The sequence below is a fragment of the Buteo buteo genome, chromosome 9, assembly GCF_964188355.1.
Source record: "Buteo buteo chromosome 9, bButBut1.hap1.1, whole genome shotgun sequence".
Classification (NCBI taxonomy): Eukaryota; Metazoa; Chordata; class Aves; order Accipitriformes; family Accipitridae; genus Buteo; species Buteo buteo.
Window position 1 is genome coordinate 36,280,450 of NC_134179.1, and position 18,797 is coordinate 36,299,246.

Sequence of the window (18,797 nt, forward strand, 5' to 3'; positions counted from 1 at the left end):
ACAGTTGGGGAGATCAGTGTGTGGCAGAGTCTAGAGCGGTATATACAGTCTCCTCTTGCCTTTTTTTTTTTTTTTCTCTCTTCCTTGCAGATAAACAGTGAAGAAGAAGCTAATGAGAATGAAACAGAGTGGCTTATGGAGGAAATTGCAGCACCAAATCAACGAACAACAAAAGGAGGGCAGGAGAATGGTCACATTACTACCAAGTCTGTTACATCTGAAACCTTTACCTCTCTTCATGTGGATGACCTGGACAGTGAGGATGAAGTGTTAACCATTCCAGATGTAAAGATTCAGACAGGAAGAGGACTAGACAAGAGCAAGCACCCACAAAAGAAGCCACTCAGTCTTGGAAGTGATGACAAAGCTTATTTGCTGAATGGGGGAAAGGAAAAGAAAGCAAAAGCCAAGCCAGGCCAGCAGCAGGCACAGAACTCTACAAATACAGTATCGTTTCATGATGATAGTGATGAGGACTTGTTGAATGTTTAATAACCCCTCTTGTGCCTAATCAAATATATATATAGAGATTATATATAACGGGACAACATTTCCAACCAAATATGAGGACTTCAGCCTGAAAAGATTTTTCTGAATTTTGCCTTTAACAAGAAACCATTGAAAAGGGAAGAAGAGAAAGATTTTTGGTTGTTTACAATGATCTGTTCAGTAATGACTGGATTTCTAACATCCAGTTGGCTGAGTTATGTTGACTCTCTCTAGCCAGGACACTTTTTATTTTTTAAGCCTCAGCATAGATGTTAAATGCTTGCTTGAAAAAGAGAAACCTTTGAAAGGAGATGGTTAAGGCTCAATGAAGCCCCTGGCTCCTGAGACTCAAGTTATCTGACTACTAGCATTTTAACTCCTTGTATTTATTGATCCTCACTACTCAGGTTTGCTTAATAGCAACATGTTCTTCCTGCCGGCAGGGTATTATTCTATGGGTTCACCCATCGTAAGACAAGGAAAAATATAAGTTGTGTGTGTTGGGATGATTTGATGTAAATTTTGGAACTGGTATAATTTATCCTGTAAATTTGAATATCCATTCTAATTTAAACAGATCATTGGTTCAAAGGTATTGACTGAAAGGTACAACTCTGTATAGCTTTAGCCTGAAATGGTTGCTGTTCTTTGCATGATATTTTTTTGGTACTGGTCACATGACTGACTTCATCAGTATTTGCCTAAGCAGCTGACAAGCACCCAAAGATTTTCTTTTCTCGTAGATTATGGCTGGACTAGGCCGACTGCACAGAGAACCAGAGCGTTCAAGGACATAGAGGCAGAATTCCTACAATACAACCTGCGCTGCCCAGTTTGTCATCACCAAGAAAAAAGCGCAACAACTAGAGGAGCCCTTGTTGGCACAATTCCTCTCTCTGTTATTAATTACAAGGAAAAAAAAAATTGGGCCAATGTTTTCTGATAGCCTAAGTTCTAGTTCTTATGCTACGGTCCTGGCCACGGTCATTGATTTGAAGTGTTGCTGGCAATGAAGGCAAGTCAAATTTCCTCTAGCAGTCTTGCTTTTCTCTAGGTGTTTCATAAATTAACTTACGGGCAATGATAGGGTTTCAAAGCATCGTACAAGTACATGCATTGGTCAGAACTTTTTGAAACTTTTCGTTGTTCCTTTTGGCTGGCTTATTCAGTTTCAACAATGGTTTCTTTTTATAAAAACTCCATTTTGAATCAAAATAGTGTAATATAAAGTATTCAGCAATTTCAATAAAAGATACGAAGTGGGTATTCCAAATCCCACATCTCAAGTCTGGAATCCTCCTTACACTAGCCTGTAATGCTGCTCATCAGCCTGGTGATACCCTTTTTTGCTGTGATAGCTACTATCGTAATTGCATCACTCAAAATGAGAACCGATCTTTGACAAAGATCGGAATATATGGGTAAGCCCCAGTGGTCTATTCTTTCTTTTATCAGACTTCGGTTTTCTTCCTCTTGTACTGTAACCAGTGAAGCTGTGAATCAGTTTGGCTAAAGCTGCATTGTCATACTTAAAACAAAAGCAGCATTTTTCGTATTTAGCATTAGGTTAATTTGGGGAATGAGAGGCTTGACAGTGTATTTTTAATACGGTCAGTTACCATTGCAACAGTTCTCTCAATGGATTTTGAAGAATGCTGCTTCCCTTCCCCAGGTCTTCAAGGCTGGCACCTTGGAGTTGTTTGATCCATGAACCACTGCATGAAATGACTTCCCACGTATTAAGGCATAGCACCACATGGTCTCTTCATTGTGACTGTGCATAATGCAGCTTAGGTAGAACAGAGCTACTCTGGGAGTGCTTATCTGAGCAATATCAATGATGTATTTCTAATATGCAGCTGACAGCTGTGAGCGACTTCAGTGCCTAGTCTTGGAAGTATTGCTCGCTTTTTGTCTAGGCGTTTGTAGGTAGGCTGACTGAATCTTACCTTGTTCAGAGCTGGATGCATGGCTTGCTTCACCAGGCTATTTTTCCAGTAGAATACCCTGCTTAACCATAGGGAGGCAAGTATTAGGAGAATAGTGGGGACCAGACGAGTAAGTACAAAGAGCTGGGCCAGGAGCAGAAACCCTGCCAGTCAACAGCGTGTCTCCCCGGTCAGCGAGCCTCTGAGACACCCACCTGCGTGGCACAGTGCCACCCAACCCCTGTCTGGACTGCAGGGAGAGCGGTGGGAAATCAGGGAAAAAGGCCCGCTCCGGATCTAACTTTTTTAGTTCATGTGGAACGTAGGCACACCATTACCAACTGGTTAAACAAAACTGCTAGGAAAGAAGCGATGCGAGGGGTTTTTGGGTGTGTTTTTTAAGATGCAGGCTTTGATTTTTGGTTTCCTTGGCCTCGGTCGACTGCGCGCATCCTCCTGCAGAGGGAGGCTGGGGGGGCTGGCTGCGAGCGTGCCGGCTGCTGCGCGCTTGGGTGTCCCTGTCCCCCTCCCCAGCCCCACACGGAGCCTTTGCAGCCACAGGGGCGAAAGTCTGGTGTGGGCTGATGCTGTGCTGGGCTCAGGGTAACACAGCCCTAAGTGGCTGCGGGTGAGGAGTTCTTGTTACCTTGCTTCAGCCATTCCTGCCTGAGAAGAGAGGGTCGGAGAGGAGGGCGCACAGCTGTGGGATGCAGGGAATGGAGGGCTGGTCCACAAAGCAGCTTTCACAGCTGGTTAGGTCACTGTTGCTCTGCTGGGTAGCGAGACCAGGTGAAGAACTGGTTCTGTTTCTGTCCCTGGGCCAGAAGTGCCTTTTAACTGGTTTATTTTTTTGGAGTGTATTGAGAGGAGGTCTTCAATTTTTTTTGCCTGGTTGCCTAAACTGTGCAAGTCACTTTTCAGACCATTTTTCACATTTTTTCCATCTTTAAAATGTTACATGCACTTATGTTTTTCTTTCTGATGGAAGTAGCTGTTGCCAGCAAAAGGGGTTGGAGTAGCAAGTGTCTATCCACAGACAGTATGAAGTATCATTGGAGCCTGATATAACTGAATTTTTTTGGGGGTGCCCCACAATGAATTCTACCGAAGGTCTTACAGGTGTTCTGCGGTAAGAAATAGCTGCTTCGGCTGTAAGTGTTTTGTATTATGGCTTCCCAAAGCTATTCCCACTGTGTAATTCCTTAGTGAATGCTCTTTATCTTTCTTATCACTGCAAAAATGTGGTCAGCTGAAAACTGTGTTCCCTGGTGTAGGTGGGAGAGGTTTTCCTTGGAAATGAAGGAGTGTGGAGAGTGAGGGTGGCTGTGAGGGTGAGACATACATGATACTGGATTTTGTGGGGGAAGCTGTTCCTTTACCATCATGTGGCTCAATGTGGAGACACTTGTTTCACAGTGTACTTACCTATTCTTTATGGAACCTGGCTGATAAGCCTTGTTCGTGTGTTGTGCCCAGCAACTGCTACACTGAACTTTTCATTTACTCGCATGTTGGTGGAATTTTCCATCCTCACTTGGCCCTTAAAATGCTGCTTCTTTGAGGAGCTGGTTTGGCTAATAAAGAAACCCCCAAATGTTGTGGCTGTTAGTGGCTTTTCTGGAGAAAAGGAACGTATGTGCTCTAGGGGTTAAATGCAAATTCTCCGTGGGTGAATTAAGGTCTGATTTCAAATGAAACCTAAAAAATAAAGCTTGCAACATGTAGTTTAATAATTTATGGAGTTAGTCTTGACTTTTGGTCAAATGTCTTTGTTACATTTAGTTGGCAGCAAAGCTATTTAAGTATCAGTGCTGCAGAGAAGACCTAGATGAAGTTTTTGGCGTGGTTTTGATGCCAAAATGCCAACCCTAGATGACATTTTGGAGAACGTTGGAGAATTTGACAGGTTCCAGAAGCAAACCTTCTTTGTCCTGTGTTTGCTTTCTGCTGCCTTCACCCCGGTGTATGTGGGTGTCGTCTTCTTCGGGTTCACCCCCGAGCATCGCTGCTTCAGTCCCGGGGTGGCCGAGCTGAGCCAGCGGTGTGGCTGGAGCCTGGAGGAGCAGCTGAATCACACTGTTCCTGAGTGGGGCGGCCACGGGGCCGGTTTCGGCAGCCGCTGCAGGAGGTACGAGGTGGACTGGAACGCGACGGGCGTCAGCTGCACCGACCCCCTCGGCAGCCTCGTGGGCAACCGCAGCAGCGTCCCCCTCGGTCCCTGCCGGGACGGCTGGCTCTACGACTCCCCGGGGACCTCTCTCGTGACCGAGGTAAAAACAAACACCCTCCTTCCCTTGGCCCCTCAGTTACGGACACGCTGAGGGACGCGGGAGAGGATTGGTGTAGCCTCGGCTGGGTTAAAAGGACGCCTGCTTACCTGGACGAGGGATCCTCTTGCTGCGAACTTGCGCAGGGTGCTTTGCAAGCTGGTTTCCCTCTGCCTTTCCTGTGGTGTGTTGCCTTGGCTGCTCAGGAGGCTTCTCCCTCCAGCTGGGCAGCAAGCATATTTCAGCAAATAAATCCCCAGGTAGATAAAGTCCAGTTCTGAACGCAACTCCCGTCACACGAGAGGTCCCATTGGTGGAGGTGTGTAAACAGTGTCTATGGGGGAGCAGCGGCTCGCGGTGCTGCGAACAAAACCTGCCGATCCCCGAGCAGGCACGCTGCGCGGACCGCCCGGTCTTCCTGGGATCCGTGCCCAGATGTGAAGGTCTTGATTGCTTTTTCTTTTTTTTTTTTAAATGAAGAAAGTCTTTTGAAGTTTGTTTCAAGTATGATTGAATGACTATGGGTGGGGGAAAAGGTAATCACCTCTTAAAATTAAACAGCTTAATCCAGGAATAAATTGCAGAAAATCTGATGGCTGTTTTGTGTTCTCAGAAGATGTGTGAATAAGCTGAAAATGGTACTTAAGCTACTTAGGGTACTCTACGGTTTTAGGTGCCTTGACTTTAAAAACAAATCAGTATGTGGGGTGACAAACTTGATCTTGTGATAGAAAGTTCCACCAAATTTTTAAACATGGCGGAAGTCAGGATTCTTTCCCCCATATATCTAACACAAACACAGGTAAAGTCCGTGCCCTAGCAACTTCAGCATTTATAGTTTTGTAGGAGGTTGGAGCTAGATTTTAGGCCATGTACTGTAAGTGTACTTCTTTAAGCAATGTATGGACTATGTGATATTAAAGTGAGGAAGTGAAACACCTCAAATGGAGGGTGAGCCAGGACTTGTACGAAGCAACAGCACAGCCGGCACATCTCGCTGCAAAAGGCTTCAGCAGATGCTGTGGTCCAGATTCCCCCCACCATGATCTCTTAAAATTGTGGGAAGCTGAAAATGTGCAGTCTGTGTGGACACGTGCAGCCACGCTCTCCCATCAGTGGTCTTCCCTTTTCTTCTGAAAGTGGTGCAAGGCCAGGCCCGCAGGCTGCTTATTCCACAGGATAACCAGAAATGTCACGTGCCTCTGTGCGTTTTGGCAATGTGTTTTGCTTCTGGATGTGACTGTTTCCGTGAAGGCTCTCAGACTCTGTTATGTTGTCCCTTGCTCTGGCAGCTAAGCAAGGGAAAGGATATAGCGCTGAGTAAAGCACGTTACTTTGCTCGAAGGAAAAATTTACATGTGGAAGAACATCCTTATGGGAAGCCCCACAGAGCATCAGGAGGAATATCTGGTTTTATGTTGATTAAAGATGCATAGCTTTAAATAAACCCAGCTACCAGTAGGATGGGAAGGGATTCTCAGTCATGTTAGGACTGCTTTTTGAAATAACTTATTCTCCAGTAGTTTTTAGGTTTATCTACTTAAGATAAGAGAACTAAGGCCAGGTGGCAACTTGTATGTATGTACCCATGCGGCATAAAGCTTGGCCCTGGATACAAAATACCTGGCCGCCAGACTCATTAGGCTGTAGGACAATTTGGTTGAGCAAAAGGCCAGCACAGAGAGAAAATGCTGTGGCTTTGGGTGCAGATGCAAATATCTCCTCCCACGCTCCTTCAGGGAGCCAGCGCTCCATGGGAAGCAGGATGAGGCAGGCTTCTGCAAGCATCTAGGAAACCTTTAGTGAAGGCATCACCCTTAGTCCTCAGGGGTCTGCAGGGGCTTCTGTGATGTGCGAGGGTATAAGACAACCAGAACTGCTTAGAAACGTTCACTACCAGCCACAAAACAAGCTGTTTGAAAAGCCCAGGGTGATCATCAGGTCCATGCTGATTTGATCAACAAGGCCTAACACAAATTAGGGTCCGGATCTTGACAGGTAGTAACTCAGTTATGTTCTTTCCAGTAATGAGAGATGAGGCACGAATGAGAAATACCAGGAAACTGCTCAAGGGCTTGATCCCGTTTTTAATGTTGGACACTTAATGAAATCAGTAGGGTTTCTGGGTGCTGATAAAACAGGCATTGACCCAGACACAAGTTTAAAATGTTAACTGAAGCGAAGGAGAGTTGTGGATGTGAGCCAGCTCCTCATTTCACTCTTTTGCCTCTAACTGTGGTTGCTCTTTTAGTTTAACCTGGTGTGTGAGGACTCCTGGAAGCTGGACCTCTTCCAGTCTGCTGTGAACGCTGGGTTTTTTATCGGCTCCATAAACATCGGCTACATAGCAGACAGGTATGTACGTGTGGGCTGACCGTAAACCCCTCTGACCTCCCTTATCAGCGTTCAGCAGCTGAGAGTGGGTAAAGGTAGAGAAAAGTTGTGCAACTGGTATCATCTGTGCTCTTCTCAAAATAAGGTCAATCACCTAGATGTTCAGGCACAGTATTAGGAGCCGAATACTCTGTCTCTTGGGTCATACCTGGTGATTTGCATGAATCTCTCCCGCTCTGCAAGTCCTGCAGAGCCTGCGAGGACTATTTTAGGACTATACAACCAAAACTCCCTACTGTGCCACACCGGAGCCTGGGGGGGTGTTAACCAAAGCCAGGAAATACTGGTTTGGAGCTTGGAAATCTCTTGCTTCCTCTGGAGAAACTTTGGCATCGTAGCCGCAGAGACTGCCAGGTAGATACAGCAGGAGTGCTGGTTTGGAAATCCCTGTGTCCTGGCATTCTTATCACCCCTGTTCAGAGCCAGCAGAGACAGCCACCCTTGCCCAGGCGGCCAGAGTTAAAACAAGAAAAAAATGCAAGCCCTTTTTCTGCCTTGTTCCCCTCCTGCCTGGGGAGTGTTAGTACAGCAGGCTCTGAGCTGGTCCAGCTGTGAAATGCAGCCTGCTCCCAGCAAGACCCATACATATAAGACTTTTGGGGATTAAGATTGGGGTATATAAATCTCTTACCCTGGTGCATGCAGACATATCAGAATCATAATATTAACCCATACTTATTTTTTAGTCCATTATAAAAAACAAATTACTAAGCTGCCTATTCTGAAATTCGGAGCTAACAGTCACAGCCCAAATACATGTAAATATGGGACTACTGCTGCTCTTTAACTTGGGAAATTTTTCTTACTCCAAGAAGCCTGAAAGCCTTTGTGGAATTGCAGAGCAATTAGCATAGTAATTTTTCAGGGAATTGAAAAGCAGAAAAGTGAGTAATGGGCTAAGAATAAAAGTCAGTATGCATCTATCCTTTGTATAGCACAGTTGGATTTGTTTTTTCCAAAGATGCAGAAGGCTCTTCCTACTTTAAAAAGTCTGTCTTCTCATGACCAGTGTTTTGCTTTACTCGTATTATCTTCCAATCCAGGTTTGGCCGTAGATTTTGCCTCTTAACTACAATTCTTGCAAATGTCGTCTGTGGAATCCTTCTGGTCTTTGTGCCCACCTACCTGTGGATAGTCATCCTCCGCTTCTTGCAAGGGCTGGTCAGCAAGGGCTGCTGGACCGCAGGCTACATCCTGGGTGAGTTCAGACCTTTTCCCAGGAGCGAGTCTGGCTGCAGAAGATGAAGAGAAAAAAAAACCAACCCAACAACAAAACAATGAACAAAAGCCATTTAAAAAATGCCTCCCGTGGTGTTTTACCAAGTTTTCTCCCTCTTTGACTTCTTGGGATTTTTTTAAAACAACTGTTGCTTCTCCCTAATGACAGCAGCCTTCAAAGCTCAAGCAGGCGGTGGTATATTAAGGCTGTTATCTTAAGATAGGCTTTCCCCTATGGTGCAGCTCCCCGTTGCAGATCTGGGCTCCTGGGTTCCTCTCCGTCCCCTTGGGCATCGGCTGGGGAAGGTGACAAACCCAGGGCAGACCGCAGCTGCTCCAACCCGGTTGCAGACAGGGTGATGACAGAGGAGGCCATTAAAGAAGCAGGCAGAGGGTGGGGAAAATTGGAAGCATTTTTATGACACAAAGAGCATTAAAGGGCAAACAGAGACTTTACAGCCTAAAAATAACCGAAGAACAGCATGTGCTTGCTGAGAAAAAGACAAGCTGTTTGGGTATCTGTGCACTTGTCTGAGAGGAGGCCAACCCGGGGGACTGCAGAGCAATGCGAGGAGCCAGGCTATGCTGGTGCTTCTCCCAGCACCTCGCACTGGTGGCGTCTGGCGGTGAAGCACGGCTGCGTGGCAGCGGGTTTGGGGCCAGCTCAGCTTTCTGGTGCGTGGTAGAGCTGCCAGGGACTTCTGGGGTGGAGTTCAGGCTCTTGTCAAAAAACCCCACCCCAATACCAAGCAATCACCGAAGCAGCAAATTAAGTATCTTAAATGCTGCCCAACAGAGCCTTATCTGGAGTAGGGTGTCAGGTGGCCCTACAGAGTAACTCCGAGTGACCCAGTTCACTGTGATGGTGATAAAGATATAAATGTCAATGCTCTAAAATGTTAAGTCTTTTAGTGGAGACATCTTGCTAATGCTGTTATCCACATATCTGATATAAATAAAATAAAAGCATCTAGACCACAGTCCAGACCATCTTCTGCCAAGACACAATTGTTCTCTTCTGTGCATATTCTAGACGCTTGCTTGGCCTCTTAAATATTTTCCTGGCACAAATGAATTCTTCATCACCTCTTCTGGGGAACTTTATGCCATTTTAGAGCATAAAATCCCTATCAGGATAATGACTTGTCCTATCCTGATATTTTCCCTCAGCTACACCTTGTTACTTCTGGATTCTCCTTGAAACTCTCATGAGAGAAGTCACCCAGAATCAGCCCCAAAGCTCCTTTAAACTTGTATCTTCTCCCTAAGGGTGGCCAATACTGAATGCTTAGGGAAGGGTAGAAGGACAGAGCAACCTTCTTGTTGCACTCTCCTGGGACACTTGTCTACCCTTCAGCTGGTTTTGGCTCAGTACTGCTGAGATGTCTTTGTGCATCGTTTGGCCAAGCAGTATTAGCTAATCCAAGGCTCCAAAATGCAGCACTTCCTTCAGTTGCTAAATAACTGTCTTCTGTTCTTTTTCTACTTGATTTGTGTTCTTGGAATCACAAAACCAGATGCAAAATTGTGAGTATGCTCGTGCCTGCCTGCTGAAATAGTTACTTTTAGCTCTGTATTAACAAGACTTAAGCTGTGGGTGCATCCTGTGATGTGCAGTTGCAAAGTGCAGATGAGTCGTGAAGCCATCCTGACCAGGAAGCTGTGTGCCATCCTCTGGTACCAGCATCTCTTATACACTTGGAGTGAGATGCAGGCTGAAAGGCTGCACTTAGAAAACAAAATATGATGTTTTATTATTGGGTTGGAGACGTTATGTAGGTCGGTGTTAGATTTTACAGCAAAGTCTATCTGTGCACTTTGAGGAATGTTTGATTTACTCAGATTTCTGTGATAGAGGACAGTACTGGATGCCTTAGGCGGGTGTAAGAGCAGGAAGAGTGTTTTCTCCTCTGCTGAGAGTTTGGGTGACAGAAGAGCAAACCTTCCTTTGTGAGCACCAGGGGATTTGCGTCAGGAGGCTTTCTGCTGGGAAGCCCAGCGTTACCGAGACAGTTTCTTCAGGGTGCTAATGCAGCTTTGGTCTTCCAGCGTCCCCGCAGAGCAAGTTACTGCTGCGCTGAGCGGTCGTGGCTGAGCTGTCCTTCACCTGTCTCTGTGTGTGTTTGCAGTGACAGAAGTTGTTGGTCCAAGGTACCGGCGGACGGTGGGCATCCTCTACCAGACGGCCTTCTCCGTTGGGCTCCTGGTCTTTGATGCCGTCGCTTACGCCATCCCTCACTGGCGGTGGCTGCAGCTCACCGTCACCCTGCCAAGCTGCTTCTTCCTGCTCTACTACTGGTAAACGAGCTTTCGTTGTACCTCTGCCCGCGACCTGAAAACCAGCTTCTCCTGCTTCCCGAGGCGAGATACTGAGGGAGATTTGGCACTGCTTTTCAGTTGTGCGTACCTCTTAGTGCAGAAAGGAGGTACGCAGCAAAAAGGAGAGGGAAATAGGAAGCTGACTTCTGTTTAAAAGAAAGACCGCTTTGAAAAACACTGAGAGAGAGTGGTTTAATATCATATACTATCTTCATGAAGCATTTCATAAAGGAAAAATAACACCTCAACATAATTTAGTGGATCCTACACTGACAAGATGGTTATTGAGAGATTGTTGGATGCTAACATAACTGTAACAGGTTGTTTACATGTTCTTTCAAGGAAAAAAATTGCAGCTTTTTGTGGTCCGACCAAAAGAAGGCACGTGGGTTCACCTTTATTTTGGATTCTCTCCTCTCTTTTTGATTGATATTTTTCAGTTTGAGTACTTTGGATTTGAGAAATTGTCTGGATGAGTCGAGAAGTTAGGAACAGTAGAAAGAGATTTTTCCATATTTGTGAATTGGTAAGCCAATTCTACCTTGTTTACTACTTCTTAACCTGTGATGGCACAATTGGAAAATGGCTCCGTAAGGGGAGCCAGTTTGTGGTCAACAGGCTGAATAAGATGATAGCATTACTCTCGCTCAAATCCCTTCCCTGATTTCTCTTTAGCAAACTCATCTCCGACTAAAGCCGCTACCACAACTGCTCCTCTTCCCATTTTGGCAGTGGGATATACTATTTTTCCTGATGGGGGTGGGGGGTGGAAAACACAAAACCCAACCAACCAACCAAAAAACCCACCTGCCTTTATTCAACCAAAGCAGTCTCTCCACAGTCTCCATACGTGGGAGCACTATGTAGGCTTTATGTTTTGGTATATAATAGCATCCACTTGTGTTGTAGGTGCCTTCCAGAGTCTCCCAGGTGGCTGATATCTCAAGGAAAAAATGACAAAGCTATGAAAATTGTCAGCAATATGGCTAAAAAAAATCGGAAAAAGATGCCTTCCCATTTTGAGGTGAGCTCAGGGTTTGCTTGTCCATGTAAGTAAGCATCACAACAGCTCCTTCCATCAGTTCCTCCCAGTAGAAACTTACTGTACTTTGTACTGGGTCTTCCACAGGACATTAAATTAGAAGAGGAAGATGGTGGAAAGCAGAGTCCTTCACTCATTGACCTTGTCAGGACACCACAGATGAGAAAAAACACGTTCATTTTGATGTACAACTGGTAAGAAGCTAACGTTGGAGGGCTGGTTTTGAAGCTCTGGTTTTGAAGGCTCCAGCAGGACACAGACCTCTGTTCTCCGACTGACTAACAAAGCCAGGATGCTCTCCTCTGCCTAGGTTCACAAGCTCTGTCCTCTACCAGGGGCTCATCATGCACATGGGAGTAGCTGCTGGGAACGTGTACCTGGATTTCCTCTATTCTGCGCTTGTCGAGTTCCCAGCCGCCTTCATCATCATCGTCACCATCGACCGTGTCGGGCGGCGCTACCCCTGGGCTGCGGCAAACCTGGTGGCTGGGGCCGCCTGCCTTGTCACAGCCCTGATCCCAGAGGGTGAGTCGCCCGGGAGCAGCACCCTCCTCTCCCTCCCTTCCCCTGAGGTCCGGCCCCAAGGGTCCGCAAACCCACGGCTGCTGCCGGGTCCTGCCTCCCTGACTTTTAGCGGTGCTCCTCGTGCTGCAGAAGTGAGATGAGGTCGATTTGTAGGACTGCTAATCATAAATCTGAAAGCACCTGGGTCCCCCGTGCAGCTTTGGGAGGGTCCCTGTGCCACAGCTCACGCGGAGCTGACTGTTCCCGTTCCCTCATTCACACAGGAGAAACTAGGCCCCTTAAAAACATCAAGTGATACGGGATCAGAGGTCCCCCTAAAACAACACGGGTTTATTAATTGACACTGGGAGACTCTTAAATGTGTTGAATGTATTTTCTCTGCAGACATACATTGGCTAAAAGTCATTGCTGCTTGCATCGGGAGAATGGGAATCACAATGGCTTTTGAAATGGTTTGCTTTGTGAACACTGAACTGTATCCGACATACATCAGGTACGTGCATCCTCCTCCCCGTTGGTATTTGGCCTGGAAACAAATAGTTGAGGCCAACGTGTATGTTATGTGTTATGCTAAATTAAGGTAGCCTCAAATGCTTCAGAGCTACACAAGTACCGCTGAACATAAAGTAGGTGGAGCACAATTAAAATGCTTTACAAAGATAGCTTAATAAAGAAAACAAATGTACTTTAACGCAGGTGAAAACTGATGTGACTGAAATAAAGGGAAAAGTGGAGACAACCCAGGGGGACGAGGGGTCTGAAGTCCCACACAGTGCTTGGATTTGTCCTGCATAAGGGTCAGAGTCGTGATCCGTCCCCTTCCCTCTGCAGTACTCCAACGCTAACGTGATCACTTTGCTGTTCGACCAGGAACCTCGGGGTGATGGTCTGCTCCTCCCTGTGTGATGTGGGTGGAGTCATCGTCCCATTTATTGTCTACAGACTGGTGGAAGTCTGGCACGATCTGCCGCTGGTAGTCTTCAGTAAGTGCCACCTTACCTCCCTGCTGGCTGTTCCTGGGGTGCAGCAGTGGGGCCCAAGTTCCAAAGGGAGGGAAAAGCCATGGAGGTAGTTGCTCCAAGCTCAGCAGAAGCCCTTTCCTGTCTATAAAAGCCTTCAGTTTATAACAACCTGGTGCTTGTTTATGCATTCATGTCTCCTTTGCCCTTATTATTGTTCCTTGCATTTTAAAGGAAGTTAGAGGTGAATACTGGTTCGACACATGGCAAAGAGACGAGAAACACTTTGAGATTAATATTTGATCAATTAAGATCTGATGAATTACTGCCCTTCTGTGAGGTATATTGTCTCAGTCCAGGAGCCAAAATCTAGAATTTCACTTAACTGCCTATTTAATGGAGTACAAGGGTGGCTGTTACACTTCAGCTTTTCTGACAGTCTGTTAACTGGCTACTCTCCAGCTATTTGGAAAGAGATTGGCAAATAAATGCAAGATGAGTGTTTGCAGACTAGTGACCCGAACTCCCAGGGCAGAGTCTGCAAAACTGTTCTGAATCTTTAGATCAGCACACTATTTATAGAAAAATATCCTGAACAGCAATATGCAGTTTTTAACAGACAGGACATTTAGGAGGGTGCTTAGTAGATTTAAAATATAGATGCCAAACATGTACAAAGTGGGTAAAAGAAATTATCAGTGGAGAAGTTAATCACATTGTGTAAAAGATAATACATTCTGTATGTGTTTTCTAATCTTATGACTAGCAGAAAAACTAAACGCTTTTCCTGGCATGCTCTCACACTAGAAAGGGTTCTTTTCTCTATAAAGGAAGGATTGTCTGTCTAGTCTGAGATGCCCTAGTTCAGTACATAACTCACAACTGAACTTGGCTCATTGCTGTCTCCACGTGGCAGCCATGTCCTCCCGAGGTGGCATGACAGTTTTGCATATAGAGCCTTGATGTGTACATCCTGTATGAGGAATGAAATAAAATGCCATTTACGAGTCCTTTGTGTTAGGCAGTAGAAAGTGGTGTATATGCTGGAAATTGGTATATGCTAACAAGCGCTTTGTGCATCTGTTTGGTTTGAAGCTGTTCTTGGTTTGGTTGCGGGTGGACTGGTGTTGTTTCTACCTGAAACTAAAGGAAGAGTTTTGCCTGAAACTGTTGAAGATGTTGAAAACTTTCATAGGTGAGTCAGGATGATGAACTCTTAGCAGCTTTCACTTGAAATTGTGCAAAATCCCTGCCCAGAGCAACATGGGGAAGCCCAGGGGTTACTTGGCTGACTCCTATGCCTCCAAGAAGTTGCTAGTTAATTCTTAGACTCTAGCTGGAGAGATTTTGGACTCTTTTTACCACTTGTCTACCTAGGCAAGCAGCATAGGCCTTTACTAGCCTATGAATAACTGCACTAGTCTCAAACTTGCTGCAACACTATTATAGATGTTATTTGTTCTTAAAAAGAACTAACTGTGGAACAGAAAAAGGGCACTCTTCATAGTAGCTACTCATGTGGTGAGTGAAGCACCAGTATGTACTGAGGAGCCAGAGCAAACCTAGAGGATTTGAGGATTAGATGCTCATTTTCTCTGGGGGAGAGGCAGAGCAAATGAAGAACTTGAAGTTAGCTGCTCACTGAATACCTTCATTCCTGGTTTGCTGCTCACATCTTGCTATTCTTACAGGCACAGTGCTCCAAAGGCCAAAAAAATCTATCTCCGCGTCCAAACACCAGAAGCAGCACGTGACTGAAGAAGGCATAACTCTTTCTGGACAGTCTGCTTTAGGGGATTAGCATGGAAAGGCAAATTGGAATAAACACTCTCTTAAATGTCTTGACTGTTTGGGGTTTTCTGATGGGATTGTCCCTATTACTGCATAGCTGCTTCCCTCTCTGTACACTACAAGATAAATATATTTTAGGGCTGGGAAATCTTCGTACCAGGTGCGTGGACCTCATAATGGGGACAGACCTTAACTTGAGGATGGTGGGGTCCATCCCAACAAAACTTTATAAGCCTCCATGAAGTCTGAGACTGTTGTTTTGTCTTATGAAGGGGCAGCATAATATAACAGAGATTTACCTCTGTTGTGGAACCGAGGTGACTACAAACCTTATACAATCTTGTTACAACTTGCAATACATTTGTGTGGACTTTTTTTTTTTTTTGGCTAGCCCTTATGTGTTATGGTGTTCATGTGAGTCCATATGCCTATACAGTAGCCCTCACTGGGGATTTTGTTGGCTATTCCCAGGCTCACCAGAATGGGCATGTGGCAACTCCAGAGCAGGAAAAGGGGTGCATGGGAGAAAGACTCATAGCCCTTCATAAGGTAATAGCCTTGTTCCATCTTCAATGTGTAACCACTAAATTTTCTTGTCTTGTTAAATATCATCTTCATAGAGGATAATCTGTGCTCTTTTTCTGTGTGAAACTGGTTTCCTAAGCCTCCATAGCATTAAAAATGTGTGCATACACAGACATGCAGAACTTTATTAAAAAGAGTATGTTGAAACTCCAGTCAGGGGAAAAGCATTACAGCTGCCAGGAGAGGGACTGAGAGAGCCCACCCGACTCCTGCTCTACTGGAGACTTAGGATGGAACCGGGACCTGGACAGAGCTGTATCTCTACATGTTTGGAGGGAGCAGCCCTGCAGGGACACCCCTTTGGAGTGAGCCGGGCTCAGGCTTGGGGACCTGCAGGACTCTGACCAGGGATTTGGCCAGAGGTCCTGTGCCTCAGGGAGCATTAGGGACAACACTGCCAGCAAATACCCAGCACCTTTCACAAATTTCTTAGTCCATCCCATTAAGCAACTGTAACAGAGCTGTGATTGCAGAGGAAAACGGGCAAAACAGTACTGTGGCTCCCCTTTACTCTGTTGTTGCTGCTTTTCAGTAAGGATGCTGTAAGCAGGACACAAGATACTGCTGCCCTTTAATGAATATCTGCAGGGAGAAAGCTCTCAGCTGAGGACAGTGTTGCCACGCTCTTGCCGGCAGGGTGAAGTTCTCCTGGGATTGCTTCCCACTGTGGTAGTACGGTGACCTTGCCCTTGCTTTCAGCTGGCCTGAGCCCCAGTTAATGTTCAGTGTTGCTGTGGGGGCCCCAAAGGCAGGGAAGCATGTTGTCCAGCGAAGCAGGGCCAGGGCAAGGTTGCTCTGAGAAGAGTAGGGACAGATCGGGAATGACGTGACCATGGCCCGGGCAGTTGCAAAACTAGTGTTTGCTTCAGGGTGAGAGGGAATGAGTTGGTCCTGAGATGGGCAAGAGGGACAATGGGGATGTAATTATGTGTCCTGTGGAGCTGGTGTCCTGCTGTGGTTGCAGAGATGTCTATGCTCTGCAACAAAAGAAATCTGTCAGAACAGCTGTGTTTATTATTCATTGATCCGAAACCTGTCGAAAACGCCGCAAAAAGAAAATGGAGGAGGTGGCAAGAAGTCAAGCAAAGCAAATACTGGGATGAATAAATGAGTAATTACAGAAGCTGACTCTCAGGACCATTACCCAATCACGCTGGCATTTCTTTCCATAAAGCACTGCTACTGCCATAGCACGAGCTGCGGAGGTGGCAGGCTCTGCCGTGCCTTCACTTTGCAGTCACCTACAAGTTATAGTGGCATTGGCTTCTGGTGGCACCTTAATGAGCACAAAGGCAAATGTGCTTCATCGATTTCCTTGCTGGTGACCTCGTCTGTTCCTGGAGTTGGGAAGTCAATGAAACATGGCAAATCTGGTCCAGCTGCACATGGTTGCTCTCAAAGCACAGAAAGCTTTTGTGTCCTGGGTGTGTGGTAGGAGTGGATCTCCTCCAGGTTGTGAGACAAGCTGTCTAAGATAAAACAACAGTTTTCCAGCTCCCCTTCCCCTTAATAGCAGCTGAAGCTTGTGTGCTCCTGGGGCTGCTGGAGTGTAACCAGCTCAGTGGCAGGGCTGTCCCTGGAGTGTGGGACGGAACACTTCACGTCCCAACCTGGGCTGGCCCAGGCAGCACCTGGACAAGGTTGGGTCCAGGTTAATGAAAGTGAGACTGGCCCTTTAAGAAGACCCCGTCCCCCACCCATCTACTAAAAAACTGGGCTGTATAAGGACGGTGCCTAAAGAGAACATAAACTCTCCATGTGTCAGGGTACCCATCAACCTTCAGTAACTGGGCTTTGGAAAGAATTGCTCTTTACTTTTACAGAGTTTCTGGTGTTATCCCTGGCATCACCTGAAGGACAGCCTGGCTGCAGTTGTGGTCCAGGGCAGCACTTTCTAAGTACTGTTCTTGTCCTCTGCTGTTGCTGTCAGCACCCACATCCAAACACCGCTATGCCAGCATAGCTGCTATTTGGAGACTCCAGTGCTAATTTTATCCCATCAAATGTGGCCACAGGCTCTGTGGTGTGTCAAAGACTCATTAACGCTTCTTGTCTGCAAGCTGTAATCTTAACATGGTTGTTTTGTCAAGGTGTTCTTGTATACATGTGTTCATGAATTGGCAGAAAATGACATCCTACAGGCCAGGTCAAAGCTCATGTCCTCTCCAGCTCCCCTGGAAATGGTTAACGGTTAGACTTGCCTTTGTTTATTGTGTGAACAAAACAATGTATGTGCTAGATTTTTTTGCAATTTTCTCTGATCCCATCCCTACTCTATGGGACTGTGTCATCCTACATTCTGTAAATGTTTTAAAATATGAAGAAATGTGGCCTTTTCCAGAACTGGGACTGGTCAGGAAAAAAAACCAAATCCAGAGAGTATACACAAGTTGTTGAATATGATGTGAATCACATTTAGTGCTTCTCAGGGCTGTAGAGAAGGCCCTTCAACCTTCAAAAGCACTACAGCAGTGGTTTTTCAGCATGTTATTGGGGGAGATCTACTTCAAAAGCCATATCCTTTTTTTGGCCCCTTCCATCTGCCTCAGTCCTTATGCCTTACAGCTGTTTTGGAGTTTGGCCATGCAAAAAACTAAACTCATGCATAAACACAAACATGAATATGCTTTAATACGTAGGGCATGGTGTCCTTTTATTGTTCGTGCCGCTCCCAGTGGGTGTCTGTGATGGGACTTTCTTGCCCCATGACTGATCCCTAATGATGTTTTAGTTGCACGTAGCCTCCCATGTCCTGAGGCTTCGCTGCCTCCAACTCCTCTTTGCCTTCCTTTTTTTTTTCCAGCTTGCCTAATACGCAGTCAAATTCTGGGATGCCAAAGCTTAAAAGCCACTCTGGCCTTAGAAGTGTTTATTTTTTGTACTTATTTCTCTGGAAGAAAGGAGTAAACTGGGAGGGAAGAGGGGCTTCTGGATGTCCCGGGCTCCTGAAGCGGGCTCTGGGCAGCAGGAGCTGTCTCACAAAGCCGATCTGCTGGGCATCAGGAGCCATAGACTGAGCGACAGTACCAAGATTTTAATGGGTGTAGGGGGAATGGTGACAGTAAATCAGTTACTGTCTACATGCTTGCTTTCACGCAGAGTTACACATAGCTTGGAGAAGGTGAGCTGGGCTCATGAATGCACTCCCACTCAGTACAGAAATGAGCTGTGAGTGAGCAGCCCAAAGAGATTTTTAGTTTTATAACAAGCATTCCTTCATGAATTTCCCACTCACGCCGTATGCGTCGCTGCTGCCAGATGCCCTGGGATGCCAGAAGCA

At 46.0% G+C, this 18,797-nt stretch overlaps 2 protein-coding genes across 4 annotated transcripts in view; both read left to right on the top strand.

Moving 5' to 3' along the window:
* Positions 1-1,775, top strand: part of IGF2R (insulin like growth factor 2 receptor) — a 61,633-nt gene extending 59,858 nt beyond the window's left edge. Inside the window, exon 48 of the mRNA XM_075036070.1 lies at positions 91-1,775. Within this exon, the coding sequence (XP_074892171.1) occupies positions 91-492 (402 nt within the window). The 3' untranslated portion in view covers positions 493-1,775. The remainder of the gene's footprint in view (positions 1-90) is intronic.
* A 157-nt stretch (positions 1,776-1,932) lies between these two features.
* Positions 1,933-15,548, top strand: LOC142034558 (solute carrier family 22 member 2-like). 3 transcript variants are annotated; one of them, XR_012651690.1, is made up of 11 exons: positions 1,933-4,687; positions 6,936-7,039; positions 8,122-8,276; positions 10,426-10,594; positions 11,525-11,639; positions 11,745-11,851; positions 11,968-12,182; positions 12,567-12,675; positions 12,879-13,165; positions 14,237-14,336; positions 14,833-14,851. XR_012651690.1 is itself a non-coding variant. In XM_075036071.1 (11 exons), exons 1-11 carry the CDS (start codon positions 4,277-4,279, stop codon positions 14,897-14,899), a joined length of 1,665 nt encoding a protein of 554 aa, XP_074892172.1. In that variant the 5' UTR covers positions 1,933-4,276; the 3' UTR covers positions 14,900-15,548. The 3 variants fall into 3 exon arrangements, 2 of the variants coding, with proteins under 2 accessions (XP_074892172.1, XP_074892173.1); XM_075036071.1 differs by having other exon boundaries at positions 13,053-13,165; positions 14,833-15,548; XM_075036072.1 differs by lacking the exons at positions 14,237-14,336; positions 14,833-14,851 and having other exon boundaries at positions 12,879-13,174.
* The last annotated feature ends 3,249 nt before the right edge of the window (positions 15,549-18,797 follow it).